The sequence below is a fragment of the Oculina patagonica genome, chromosome 7 (assembly GCF_052425735.1).
Source record: "Oculina patagonica isolate OP01 chromosome 7, crgOcupat, whole genome shotgun sequence".
NCBI lineage: Eukaryota > Metazoa > Cnidaria > Anthozoa > Scleractinia > Oculinidae > Oculina > Oculina patagonica.
The window spans coordinates 17,481,822-17,496,225 of NC_135764.1; the positions used below are offsets into that span (position 1 = coordinate 17,481,822).

Consider the following 14,404-nt stretch of genomic DNA (forward strand, 5'->3'; position numbering starts at 1 on the left):
TCTGTTCATAACAATGGCAAGTTTTATATGCACTAAAATTTTTTCTTCTCGTCTTCACAGGTGCTAGTGTTGTGGAAGTCGTTTTATCACCAACCCAAAATAAAACAAGCAAGCAAAGAGTATTACGGGATGCTATCAGTGGGTTGGCCGTGCGTAACCCAAGGTTTAATTAGCCTGTTTACCGTGTTTTGAAACACCATTTTATCCCAGTAAGACGCTACCTCTCTGGAACCTCTATTTTCATTTGCCCACTGTAAACTACCTTTATTGTTATTCAGGGCCGGGCATTGTTGTCACCTGTTATCTATTGTTTTAAGAACCCAAGAGGTAGTGCCTGTGGGTGACCCTTTTATCCTTGGGTAAACATACCTACAGTTAAGAAATGTAACCTCTGGTTTAGCTCTAACCCAGGGTTATTCAATCTTTTGAACAACTGGATATTACCAGTGGTATCTCTGTGTGCAATAATAGAGAAAACTGATCAATGAGGTGGCTTTGGAGAAAGCTTTGTTTTAGTTTCTCTTTAAATAATGAAATTGACAGGTGCTTTATATTATATTCAATAGCATTCCATATCTTAGGGCCTTTAATCAAACAAACTACCTGTAGTAATTTTTATTAATTTTTTTTAATTTGTAGTATTTTTATTGCTCCCTTAGGGTCTATGATAACTTTACAGTTGAGTAAAAGAACGAGTGGTCTTCTTCTTTAGTCCTCTTACTAGTAAAACTGCTTGTTGTCCTTGTTTAAATAATCAATCTTCCTTATACTTCTTAAATCTATCTATTAATTGAGACACATTCAACACAGTAAAGAGAAGGCAAACAGTATAGGGTATCATGTGAAGAGGGATGACTGCAGCTTGTGTCACAGCAACGCTTAGTATAAAGCACAGGTACACCACAGAACGAGGAACCTTTATCAGTGGATCAAATACAATCACGTTTACACCAATAACAACTGAAATAAGGGTGGTGTGGTCTGATGCAAGATGGAGAGAAAATGTTATGTTTTTAGCCCAAACTGCTAATGCAGGGAAATTGATGGCGATAAGTAGCAAAATCAGCACACACAAAGTCAAACCAAAGTTTGCCAGGCTTTCTATTATAGTCATTAGTCTCTTGTCTCTTTGATTAGGGGGCTGACTCTTGCATATCTTAGATAAAGCAGCATATTTCCAAGTTCTCCAAAGACATAAAAGGAAGATAAGAATAAGGCTCAAAGATCCACAAAAAAGAAGTGATGTCATAATGATGATAACTGCACATATCCAATCCTTAACTCCAAGCCCAGTTTGTACTTGGGGTGACAATTTAAAATGACTTAAAAAAAAGCCACCAAACCTTACAAACATCCCAATCCACACAAATAATGCTATAACAATTATGACAGCTGTTGATATGATTAGAAGCAATGGCAGCAACCAGATGAAAGTTTTTAAGTCATCAACATTAGGGAGCCAGCTGTGTTGGCCACTCTCGCCATTTAACACAAGAAATGCAAGAACAAATTGTGAAACAAAGAAGTGACTTTGTATGACAAGAAGCAGAACTCTAATGCTCTTTGACACATTTGTAACCAGATTGAAGACTGAGTCACACTTTTGTTCATATGTAAATGAAGACAGTTGCCATGCAAACACAAGCATGACAACAGTAAATGTCCAACAAAGGAGCTGTACTGCGTAAAATCTGTATATCTGGCCAAGCGTTTGAAAGAAGTCATATTGCACACTTACTCTGTGTGAACACTTTGGATCTAACCAAAGATGCATTTGGACATGCTGTTTGTTTCCTTTTGGCTTTGGGTGATGTAATTTTAAAAGGAGTTTTGTTGAACCATTTCTTGAAAAATTGTACACATCTTCACTGAACCATGGTACATGAATTCTTGCTATAAGTACTGACTTTCTGATGTCACAGTCTATGGCTTTAATGTCAAAAATGTACACCTTCCAACTCTTCGCTACAGATTTTAAAGTTATGTTGGCAAAAAGGGAATCAGAAGCAATATCAAGAACTCTGGACCTTTTAGATAACACTCCTGGTAATTCCACTTCATACATTATGCTGCGGGACGATTGATACTCAGACCACACAATAATATTTGTGGATTTCCTTGACTGTGGTACACTGACAGCAAAATATGCTATCCCTGGAAAATGGTTGAGATCAAGCTTTGCATACTTCATTGCTGAACCAGTCCAAGGAAGTAACTCTGCAAGGTGAGATAGACCTGACATGTTACTGCAAGCTTGTCTAGAAGTCTCCTGACACCCATATAACCACTGGTCAGAGTCAATCGTTGTCAGTATCATCAAAGAATCATGTGTTGCAGACCATTCCTCTTTAGAAAATACAAATAGTTTTTGTTCACTAACAGTTCTACCACTTCCTTTGAATCTCCATAGCCTCTTATGCAAAACAACTGGATTAAAATCCTTGTCTGTTTCTTTTACTAATACATTTCCAGTATTATTAAAAGTAGCTGTTGATTGTCCTGGATTCTTGACAAAGTGATACTCAAATATCTTCATTCTGTGTTGCTTATTATCTATCATTTGTCTTTTCCTTGGATCTATCATATCAAATAATGCACGGTTGGTGATTAGCACCAACTGTCGGCACCAGCATAGGCACAGATGATCAACACTGACCCATGCTCTTGGTACAAAAGTTGTTACAACACTGATAGCTTGAGACTGTGCAATTAACTGGGTCATAGATGAAGGACTTGATCTCACCAACACATCTCTGAGTCCACCACTCACTGAAAGTAGAGTTACATTATTTAATCTTGATTCAGTGCCATTGCCAAATACTTGACTACTCCAAAATCCATTAACATTTTCATAATAGTCCGTCAACTGCGGATCCAGAGATAAAATAGGGTGGCGATGAGGTGTTCCAAAAGTAATGATTGTGTGCACAAAACTTGGATCGAACTTTGGCAACGTAAACAAGCCTCTTGCAATCAAACCACCCATCGAATGTCCTACAAGTATAACAGACATTGGTGGATTTTCAAACTTCTCATACAACGAGAGAATGCGTGTCACACAAAGTCTAATAAATTCAGTTTGTTCATTCAATACGCCTCCATATAAGCCAGACAGCGATTCATCTAAATCAGCCGTAAAATAATTAAAATGGACTTTAGATCTCAGACTTTCCGCCTTCCTCAACGCCACTGACGCAAGTGATCGAACTTGTTTGTAACTTCCTGCATTGCCAGGAATAAAAAGAACGGGGATTCCGGACAAATGAAGGCTTTTGGATCTGACTGCGTATTCTCCTTCGCCATAAAGATATAAAGCGTACCGTGGAAAGCGTTTTGCTGTTCTTTTCCACAGAGGAACCTTGATGTACTGGGGCCATTCGTACATCCAAGTCATATCACACCTGTTCTCCTCCAAGTTTGTTAGAAAATCCCGAAAACCTATCAAAGCAAATGCAGCGAAGACAGCAAGCCATATAATTAACACCAAGTGTTGTGCCCTTGAGATATACGTAAACATAACGCCAGAAGTTGAACCACAACAACTCCCTCAACTACTCCAATCCTCTACAACAAAAGGCACAAATGACGCTTGCTGGCTTGCTCCACTGAGCCCGGCTACAAAGCCTTGCGTTAAATGCGTTGTATATCCTGCACCACGAGTCCCAAGACAATAAGTGCAAATATTGCTTATATAAAGTTAGCACTTAAAATTCGTTTTTATCGTTAGCTATACTCAGAAAATTATGCCACACAAAGAGGTTATCTACTGTGAAAGTTATAGCTTCTAAGCTTTACTAAGAAAATTAAATATGCCATACAAAGTGGATATCAACCCACGATTGGACGATTGGTGTGGCATACATGATTCTTAACTGGTACAAGCTTTTCAGTAGATTTTTGCGTTATGTCTGCAGGACGTGTGAAGTATGTGTGCGATCAAGATAAGTCGGTTTTGGTGAACAATTTCGAGAAACGAGGATGGGTTCCTTGCGCTGATGATGAAGACTGGAATTTTTACTGGTCAGCTGACTGATTTAAGCTTAACTATTCTTTATTTCAATTATTATAATCTTAACTTATAGCTTCAAAGCCATACACGAGTTTCCATCTCTTAATAGGGCCAGTGTGCAGACTGTAAGAGCAATATTTAATGTGGAAACTGGCTACAGGCTTGGAGATGACCAGTAAGTATAAATTAGTTAACTCATCTTGAGGAAGCCTCTGCTCACGAAACCATCACCCTGGCTGGGTCGGGACACCATAAAGTATTATTTTTGTTTACCATTGCGCCATTCGTGGTAACAACAGGTTGCCTGGTATGATATGACTTGTGTCAGGATGTAAAACAAATCTGAAGCAACATCCCTGAATTGAATAAATATTGTCATATGGCCAGCCCTGTGCGTACCATTTCTTTCATGCTGGATCCTTCACACATGAAGTGTCCTTCTAATGTCTGTGGTGTCCTTCATACTGTGTTGGGACATTTCACAGCTTTAACAACCAACCACTTTGATTTATAAAATGTTAAATACAAGCCATTTTGAACTGTAATGTCCGAAAAAAAATGTGGCTAACAATAAAAAATAATATATTAAACTAGTAATAGTTCTCACTATAAAGCTGCCCCTACCTTTTCATAATTTGTTATACACCCGGGTATACAGGAATAATCTAAGATTAGTGATGTCTTTTTTTCCGCCTTAAATTATTGATGCCAATGGACTACACACTTAGGCTTCTTTTTTTATTGGGCAATGTACGTCACAACATTGTTTGCTGCGGAATTTCTTGTTGTGTGACACCGTTGCATCCTAAAAAAAAATTCACATGTTCAAGTCGAATATATCACCTAGCGGAAATAACACATAACACATTGTTCGTGGTGACAACACGCAAGCCTTATTCTTAGCCTTATTATGCTTTCCATGTCATTTTCGGTATCATTTCAATTAAATTTCAATCACAGTGCGACAGCTATTTTTATCCTTTGCGGCACTGACTTCCGTTGCTCCTTAACAAGCATCCTGGCAATCCTTTGCGAGCATAATTAGGGCAATCCTTTGCGAGCATTTGGTTGACCAAAATTGAGATTTTTTCTGGTACCATTCAATGAATGCACACATTTTACCTACCTACGCGGGGACTTCTAAGGTGCCTCCACAGAAATAAAATATAAAAAAGAGTATTTGGAGATGGGCACCGGCCCATCCCCACCCGGCAGATCTTGACCTTCTGCCAGTTTGAATTGAGCAAGTGCTGACATGGTGGTAAAAGTGACAAAAATCTTGTAGTGTGGAATATAGACTGAGCTCAAATAAATTTGGTTGTCGCAACAGCTAAACACCTTTTAATGAAACAATGTTGCAACTGAAGACAAGTAGAAAAAATTAATTACCAATTAAACTGGACCTTAAAAACTATTGGAGTAAAAATATTCAGTGTTGTTTTTTCTATAATACAGAATGAAAGCCTTTAAGGGGAAATATATAAAGATCCACAGAAACTGAAAGTCTGATACTTGACGTACAAAAAGAACCCTATTTCTTGTTCCAAACCTCCCATTGTGCAGTGATGCTTGAAAGCTTGACCTGTTGTCAGATTTCCTTGAACATTCTACCTCAGTAGCTCAGTGGTTAGAGCGTCCGACTAGTGTACGGAAGGTCGTGGGTTCAAATCCCATCTGTGAACTCGGAATTTTTTTCTGAGTTCATTCTCTCCACACATTATTATTTATTATTATTCAAATACTTCTAAGAATAAAAAAGTGACACAAGGCACTGACCCAACACAGCTTTTCATTGATAATTTTAAATCACAATGCTGGAAAAAGTAGTCTGTTCCAGATGTTCCAATAGTTAAGAGTGGCACAAAGAAAGACCAGTCTATAAGTTATTTTTACCACTCCCTATTCTGTGTACTGCACCCCACACTATAAGGACAGACTTTCGCTGTTTTCATATAGGTGACACTTTGCATAGACTTATAAGTACCACAAAAAAAGATAAATCTTTTTCCACAAACAAAACACTAGACTATGATTAATCCCTCATTTCTCTCAGCGACATGATTCTCTTGCACAATGGCTCTACTACAATCTTGTTCACATGGTCTCTCTCTCCCCTTCACCCAAGAGCAAGAGGAGAAGGGGGGTTTGGGAAGAAAGACCCTGGGAACGTGGTGGGCTCTGCTAATCAGTCGCAAATGAGCAACTACTTACCGTACATATTTGGAACAAAAAAGTTAATAAGCGTACTTCTCCTAATCATTCCGGACTGACTTTTATTCCGCAACAAGTTCATTTGCATCCCCATATATTTCTTTTGCACTTTTCAAATAAAACACCTTACAAATGGAACACTTCTTAGTTCAAAAAGAGGCAAAGGTTCATTGAATAATTACCACAAACCATGAGCTCGAGGTGGCTCAAAAGAGACTTTGATAACTTTAACCATTGTTTTTATTCTTTTTAATCATGTACAAATGTAAGCGCATTGAGAATTTTAAATGCACAATAAGAACCTTTTTATTATTATTATTATTATTATTATTATTATTATATAAACGAAACCGCCGAAACAACCGAAACGGCCGAAACGACCGAAACGAAACAAAATCACCGAAACAAGCAAAACTTCAAGATTTTCGTCACTTACCGTACAATACACTCCATTTAGCCTACTATACACTCCGGTTAGCCTACTATACACCCCAGTTAGCCTACTATACACTCCTGTTAGCCTACTACACACTCCGGTTAGCCTACTTTTCACTTAGGTTAGCCTCCTATGCACTCCGGTTAGCCTGTTTACGGTTAGCTCTCAATAATTGTAATGGGGAAATTGCTTGTTTCGGTGATTTTGTTTCGTTTCGCTCGTTTCGGCTGTTTCGGTTGTTTCGGCGGTTTCGTTTCGCTCGTTTTGGTTGTTTCGTTTCATTGGTTTCGTTTCGTTGTTTCGGGTTTTAGTATATGCCAACCAGGAGAGTATGCTCTTTTCAAAGGTAGCATGTTATTATAAATGTTATCTTGAAAAGGCAACAATCCACAATAATATTGACACAGCGAAAACCTCAAGGGTCTTCAAAACTAAAAGTTGCATTTGGTTCTTAACATTACAATATTTTGGTATATTTCAGAGATATTTCACTGACACTTGATAAGACAGACTTAGTTTATTGTTGACAAGACTGAACTGTACAGTGATAATGTAGTAATTAGTTATTTATAGCAATCTGTGACGTAACATAAGTGACTGATTGACTATAGATGTTCATGACACCATATGGTTGACTAAAACGTTTTTCTTTAAAAATACTGATGTGAGTGGCTGACTCAACAAAATGAATTTATTCCTTAGAACTAGCCCACAACATGTTATTATTTAGTTTGTTTACTTGCAATGCATTTATCCAATACTACGGTTACCGGTGCTAAACTAAGGCACTTGCGAGTAGGAAATTCTTTGTCTTTGTGTATCTTTCACTATTTCTAAGCTTGTCTTCAATTGCTTGAACTTTCACAACAAAACGGCACATTTTAACAAGAGAATCTAGTAGATTTTATCTTTGTGTGCCGATTAACTCTCTTTAAATTAAAGGTTTTAGAACTAGCCAAGTTTGGATCATGCATCACCCAAAGCCAGTTGATTTGAGTTCTCGTCCAATGAAATTGTATCATTCTTTGGGATTTGTGATTGAGAGGCTGAACAGTTCAGCCTTCTTATACAGGATTGCTTCATGTTTAAAGTGTTGGTTGGTAGGATCAGTTTTTATCAACTGTACTTTCAACTTTCTGTAATACTAAATCTAGTGTTTGTTTATTCTTAACCTTGGAGAATAGTGTTGTCCTAAAACCAGGAATGCCGGAAACCCAGAAATCCGGCTAAGAAAGCCCGGAATCCTAAAACCAGGAATGACCTTTTTTGTGTATGCCTTTTTCAAGATAAATATGTGGAAATACGTTATACTTTTGGGAAATTGGAAGTTTGTTACGAGTTGCCAATTACGGTTTTCCGGGTTTCCGGCATTCCCGGTTTTAGGACAACCCTGGAGAATACTAAAAGTGTTGTTTTCTCTTTTGCTTTGATTGATGTCCATAATGTTAATGTTAATAAGCCTATTAATTTTATAATTAAGTATTTTTTATATAAAGAGCACTAACAAGGGGTGTTTTATCAATACAATGTGCACCCACATGATGTACTTTCATCGTCTTAATTGGGTCTGGGACCCGGCATTAATTGTTTATCAGTGTTTGAAGTTTAATACCTGTCCATGTTTTTATGTACATGTAAATTATCTGATCTATAGCCACGTACTGAGTTTCTTTGTTTTCCTACAGAGTGATTAATCATTTCCCTAACCACTATGAACTGACAAGAAAAGATATGATGATGAAGAACATCAAGAGATATCGTAAGGACTTAGATAAGGAAGGAAATCCCGTGGCTGAGAAGGATGAACTTGGGAGATACCTTCATCTTGGTAAATACAGGACTAATGCTACCAATAATGGTACAACAAACTGTCGGTAATATGTTACCTACCTGTTACCTACATGTATGTTCTTTGTTTGAGATGCAAGTATTTAACTGGCTAGCTTGGGAATTAAGGGAAAGGAAATATGTAACAGACCTCAAACGGGATTCCATAGAACTTGAAAACAACTTGTATAACAACAGCATTTTAACCACAAGCAGACTGGAGTGAAAGCTAACTGCAAGCACACTGCCATTAAGGCTATCCAGCTGCTTAGGGTAGGGTTAAGGTTACCGTAAACCTTCAAGGGGTGATTTTTTGGAAAAAACCCTTTTTTCAAGCCAAATCATTGATTACTAGTTTATCTTCATTTTCCAAAAAATATTTTAAAAACTTGAAATGCATGCGATTTGTAAACATACTTTTTCAATACAAGTCAAAAGTCCGCTAAGTGTTATAAGCCAATTAAAATGTGTCAACCGCAGAGTTCTATGTGACATTTTTCGCCACAATATCATCCCACATTTCAAGTTGCTTTTCTTCTGTTGTTTACAATTTCAATACTTTTGTCAGGGATTTATAAGGCAGCGACAACCGACATGACATGTTGTGACAAATTTGATCACCTGCAACAATGCATTGTTGTCCCTGCAAGAATGAATATAAATCTTTTCAAAAATTGTAATGAATTTGTATCTGCAGTAACATTCGCCTGATGGCATGTTACAATTTGTACTGAAGTAAGCTTGCATTTTCCGGTTTTTATCTCACCCCAACTATTGTTGCAGACCTAAACACTGATAGAAGGAAGGTTCGTTTTTTCCATAACAGCAAAACGAGATGGCGGAAAGGAAAAGTGAAAATCAAACGATTGAGGTGTTTACTTTGCACCAATCACGCCAACGTTTTGAATATTTTTTGTCTGAAGACTTTGCAAATTGCAGTCTTACGATCACCGGACCTCTGATTGCCTAAGGGTTGAAATCGTTTGCCGAAATATATTGAATCCCTTGTTCTACCGAAAAGATTTACAATCAGTAACCAAAACTCCACAATTTGGTATTTTATAATTATATTCGGTTTATCGGTTTACATCTTATGTCTAGACGTGTCTACAACATACTGAATTAGGATAGCGAACCAGGTCGAAACGACTATATTGTCGCTAGAGTAACCGTCCTGTTTTCTTTCTTTCAAAAATCCCTGAAACCATGTTCTGGATTTGGCCCTTGATACGAAAGAATACAGTTCTTTAAGTTGCTAAAAAAAGACAGAGCGTGTATTTTGAAACAAAATAAGAACTAAAGTATGCTCCGTAACCGATAGAAACCCATTAATTGTTCATGGTTTCTGCAGTCTGAAGTTCTCACATGTGATTGGCATTGTGAACTATAGATTGAAATATGAAAGAAACTTGAATTAAACTTTGCTCAGAATTGAATTTTATTGAAGATGAAGGCAAGAAATGCATTCAAACATGCCAAGATATTGGCTGCGGTCACATGTACATTGTACATCTAGGCAACTAACTTTAGTTAAGACAGGGATAACTACAGTTAGATATTTCGGTAATGTGACCGCTTCTTTTATTACTCAAACTATAGTTAGAAAATTTGTGCCTCTGTGATCCAAAACAATACAGATTAACTTAAGTTATACCCAAGCAGGGTTCATGGGTTAGTCTAGTTTTACAAATGAACAACCAATCAGAATGTGACAATTATTTTTGCACGTGTGAGATGATCATGAATATGCAGAATAAAGCATGAAGCGAGGGGAAAAAAACAACATGACAAGAAATTATGTATAACCAAAGTAAGCAAAAAATAAAGCTTGACTTCTTCGGTGTAAAAGCTTAATTACCTTATTTCATTTTTTCTATGACGCCAAGTTGTCCAACAAAAATATAAAAAAAAATAAAAAAATATAGAGGAACAACTAGACACAGCCTTTGCCAGTCAACTTTTTTTACATTGTGTAGTTCCAGAAAATATCCATACCCTCACCACGGAGGGAATTTCACATAAGGCCCCCCACCTCTCCGGAATTTCCGTTTTTGTAAAGAAAAATAAACCCCACCTACCCCTCCGGAATTTCCAAAAGTATTTTACATACCCCCCCAGCCCCTCTGGAAAAAAAAATATAAAAAGAATTTGTGAAATGCTCTAAACATTAGGCCACTTCTCTTGTTAACATGACTAAAGTCAGTGTATAGTGTATAATCGATCAATAGGAAGATATCAAATTAAAACGATGCATACATGTACATGTACTGTAGTCCGGCGGCTTAGCTCCTGAATTGTGCGATTTTTGATACAAGCACCAAACTTTGCAGGATTACAAGCATTCGCATACTAATCAATTCTTGATATAGTGCCAACGCCAATTTCCTATTTTCAGCTAGTTAACAGCAATGAAATTTTCAGCCGAGAGGCCCCCCTGCCCCTTCCCCACAAAGTATTTCTTCTTGTACTTTTATAAACCTTTTACTGTTGATTTTTATTCATAAATACAGATATGAATGCTTTTAATTACGCTTACAATTGTTATTTTTTACCATCTGTTTGATACCAATAATTTAATAGGAAATTATTGCATGGGAAAAGATTTTTCGTTCCCCGCCCTCTGCTCCCTCGCGTCTTTCGTTTTGTGCTAGCGTCCAGGTCTAACCGTTCGCTAACAGAAGAAAAATAGGAAAATATAGGGCTGTGAACAGTCTAAATTACAGCATTTCATTCTAAATTTGTACGTGCGACTTGGTATCACTACCTGGCATAATAATATTTGTCTTTATTATATGGCTACAATAGTACGCGCGCTCTGATTGGCTGCTGAGCGGGCATTATTTTCCTGTAATGACCGGGCATTATGAAAATTTTTCTCGGCTCGGCAGTTTTTACATGGTTTTTTGAGTTGTGAGTAAAAGCTACTAGCACAATTGCGAGAACGACAATAAATACCGACAAAATGTAACTATCTTTTATACAACTGAAAGAAAAATATTAGCATACCGATACTTCTTTAGTATGAGCGACGAAGAGAGTCACATAGAGCGAGAGCGAGTTTCACTTCGGTGTTTTTTAGATATTTCAGTTTAGAATAGCGCTAAAAGGCCATATAATAAATAACTTATTTACCTCGTCCGTTCGGTCATTACAGGGGAATCTCAGACCTCGGCCTTGATGTATTGACCTCGCTATCGCTCGGTCAATACTTCAAGGCTTCGGTCTGAGATTCCCCTGTAATGACCTCACTCTCGGTTAATAAGTAGTATATAAACCAGGAAAAACAAATATTTCACGAAATTTCATTGATTTTAACCCTATCCAGACCGGGAGGGGCAGAAATTGCCCGCGCTGACTTTGAACGCTTATAACTTTTTCAAGATTCAACCAAACGCTACCAAACTTTGCAAGTTTATCTGAAATTTATCAGGAAATAATTTGGTAGGGTAAGTTGTTGTGTCAGGAGCTTGACGTCACCATGGCAACGGCATTTTGACAGGCATGTTTTCCCAATTTTGTAATTTTCGTGTTTTTATTAATGAAAAATAACTTTAATGCAATTATTTTTATCCTTTTACGGTTTTTAATCACAGTTTTATTGATTTTGAGTACTCTGCAGTAATTTTGGGCGGTTTTATGACGTTTTGGAAAAAATTCGAAATCCAAGATGGCGGACCCAAGATGGTGGCTGTTTTGACATTATGATGTAATTGTCACGTCATGTGACGTCATCTTCCCACGTGACGTATACCAAAAGATAGGTGTTTGGACATACTATATATTCCCTAAGTTTCATTGTGATTGCTTAAATATTCTGGAAGTTACGGAGGTCTGAAAAGATCCAAAAAAGCTTGGTCTGAATAGGGTAAATAAATTAAGGTTTCCATGGAAACCGGTGTTTTTCGGGCTTGGCACTATATCTAAAAAAAATTCTGTTGGTGACCACTTTCATTGTGCCAAGTTTCATGCTTGTATCAAAAAGTGCACAATTCAACTAAAATTTCGAGCTAAGCCGCCAGACTACTGTAATTAAGACAAAATACATAAATTTCCACAAAAGTAAACAGACGAAAGATCTGTTGGCCAAAAATTACCTTGATGTATAACCATCCATCTCCTTTCATTCCAATCGCTTTAGAAAACCACTTAGTAATGTATTATAACACAGATATGAAAAGTGTTGATAACATTCACCTTTAAACGTGAACACAAAGTCATAAATGCTCGCTGTGAAAGCAAAATTTAACAGGAAAATCTCAAACAAATAGCCAGAAATAACAAGAACAAAAACATTTGAAGAGTAGGTAAGAAACGATTTTGAAACTAGTTTGCACTTGCATCAAACTTGAATGTCTGGAAGCGGAATTTCACTGGCAACTCCCCTCCTCTTCGGAATTTCCTGGGCCCTTGAACCCCCCACCCCCCTGGAATTTCCAATTCCCTCCGTGGTGGAGGTATGGATATTTTCTGGAACCACACATTTAACAGATCTACAACAGGGGCTGTCACTATGAACTAATTTTAATTAAAAAAAATTAATTTCCAAAGGCTTATCAGAACTAACTGTAGTTATAACTGCATTGGTGTGACCGCAAAGTGGACCGAAAAGCACTAACTACAGTTAGGTATGATGTCATGTAACTTGAGACTAACTTAGGTAAGTAAAACTTTAAAAGTTACGCCGTAGATGTGACCGCAGCCATTGTGGATTTTGCAACTAAATCAAGTCATGCAACTAAATGATCTGCATGCAAAAAAATTAATTAGTAGTCACTTTCAATATGCATGCACCAAAATATTTCGACGAGGTTCTGTATGTGTTTAGAAGACAACACGGCAAGCTTATCCTGGCTTATTGAACTCGACAAATGCCAAATAATAGTTTCAACCTTCAAATTAGACAATTATGTTGTTAAAACAACATTACTGCAGTGGATAAATAAAGAAAAAATGCAAAAATGACGATTTTTGGCCAGACCTTCTTGTAAGTATGGCATTGCCATGGCAAAATCAAAAGTCATGGACACATGACCTTGGCATATCAAAATTTCCGCAAGGAATGAATGGACAGCTTGGCACAACAATTTATTACCGAATTTATAGACACAATGCCTCTTCAGAAATTCAACATTTAAATTATTCCATTTGCATATAACACCTAGTGAAAATAGTAAACAGCCTGTTTTCCGCGATAATGCAATCTGATTGGCTTACACAAGTGTAGTTCTTTTAATTTGAAATGAGCAGTTTCAATTCTTCCAATTGATACCTGTAACCCATTACATTTGAAGAAATTGTTACATTTGTGAACAAAGCGGTCAGTATAAAACATGGACTGCGGACTACGGACTGGGTATAAAACACAGACTGAGGTATAAAATGAGGACTCAATCTGCGGACTAGGTATAAAATACGGACTACAGTATAAAATGCAGACTAAGCATACAAACTGCTTACAGACGTGATCTGATGGTAAATATAACGAGGAGCACTTGATGCTGTAAACATAAAAGTTGACTTACTGGTACCTCAACAAAGTTATCCTTTTCCTGCTGAAAGCCTACTCGTATATTACAGCAAAGTACTGTCAAAACACCAATTTGTTTTTCTTTCTGTTGCAATAGTCCTCCATTCTTGGAGTTGCAGTAGAGTCTCGACTCAAAACTCAAAATGGTGTTGATTTCATTATGTACAGTTACTGTAGTACTTGAATCTCTATAACCAGATAACTTGAACCTCCAGCTGCTAAACTCGAACCTTCTCCGATTCCCCTCCACTGGTGTTTTGTTTTTACTAATATTACCCTCCCTAACTCAAACTTAAGACATGTTGAACCAGCCCCAAGCAGCAGGCACATGAGAAAACCAGGTCAGACATATTTCCCCGTATGTTTCTCTTCTGCTCGTAGAATTTTCAAGCAT

At 37.3% G+C, this 14,404-nt stretch overlaps 2 protein-coding genes across 3 annotated transcripts in view; one reads left to right on the top strand and one right to left on the bottom strand.

The window, feature by feature from the left end:
* Window positions 1-581: 581 nt before the first annotated feature.
* Window positions 582-3,609, bottom strand: LOC144661457 (GPI inositol-deacylase-like). The gene has a single exon (XM_078522233.1). The coding sequence runs from the start codon at window positions 3,515-3,517 to the stop codon at window positions 755-757; it is 2,763 nt and encodes a 920-aa protein (XP_078378359.1). The 5' UTR covers window positions 3,518-3,609; the 3' UTR covers window positions 582-754.
* The window catches only part of LOC144661468 (polyglutamylase complex subunit TTLL1-like), a 35,873-nt gene continuing 24,972 nt past the window's right edge, over window positions 3,504-14,404 (top strand). The window contains exons 1-3 of one of the 2 annotated variants that reach the window (XM_078522245.1): window positions 3,504-4,020; window positions 4,119-4,184; window positions 8,342-8,484. In XM_078522245.1, the coding sequence (XP_078378371.1) occupies window positions 3,905-4,020; window positions 4,119-4,184; window positions 8,342-8,484 (325 nt within the window). In that variant the 5' untranslated portion in view covers window positions 3,504-3,904. The remainder of the gene's footprint in view (window positions 4,021-4,118; window positions 4,185-8,341; window positions 8,485-14,404) is intronic. The other variant, XM_078522244.1, reaches the window with a different exon arrangement.

What these genes read in the sequence shown, in the direction of transcription:
- LOC144661457 (XM_078522233.1), bottom strand. Translation starts at nt 3,517, where the DNA reads ATGTTTACGTATATCTCAAGGGCACAACACTTGGTGTTAATTATATGG.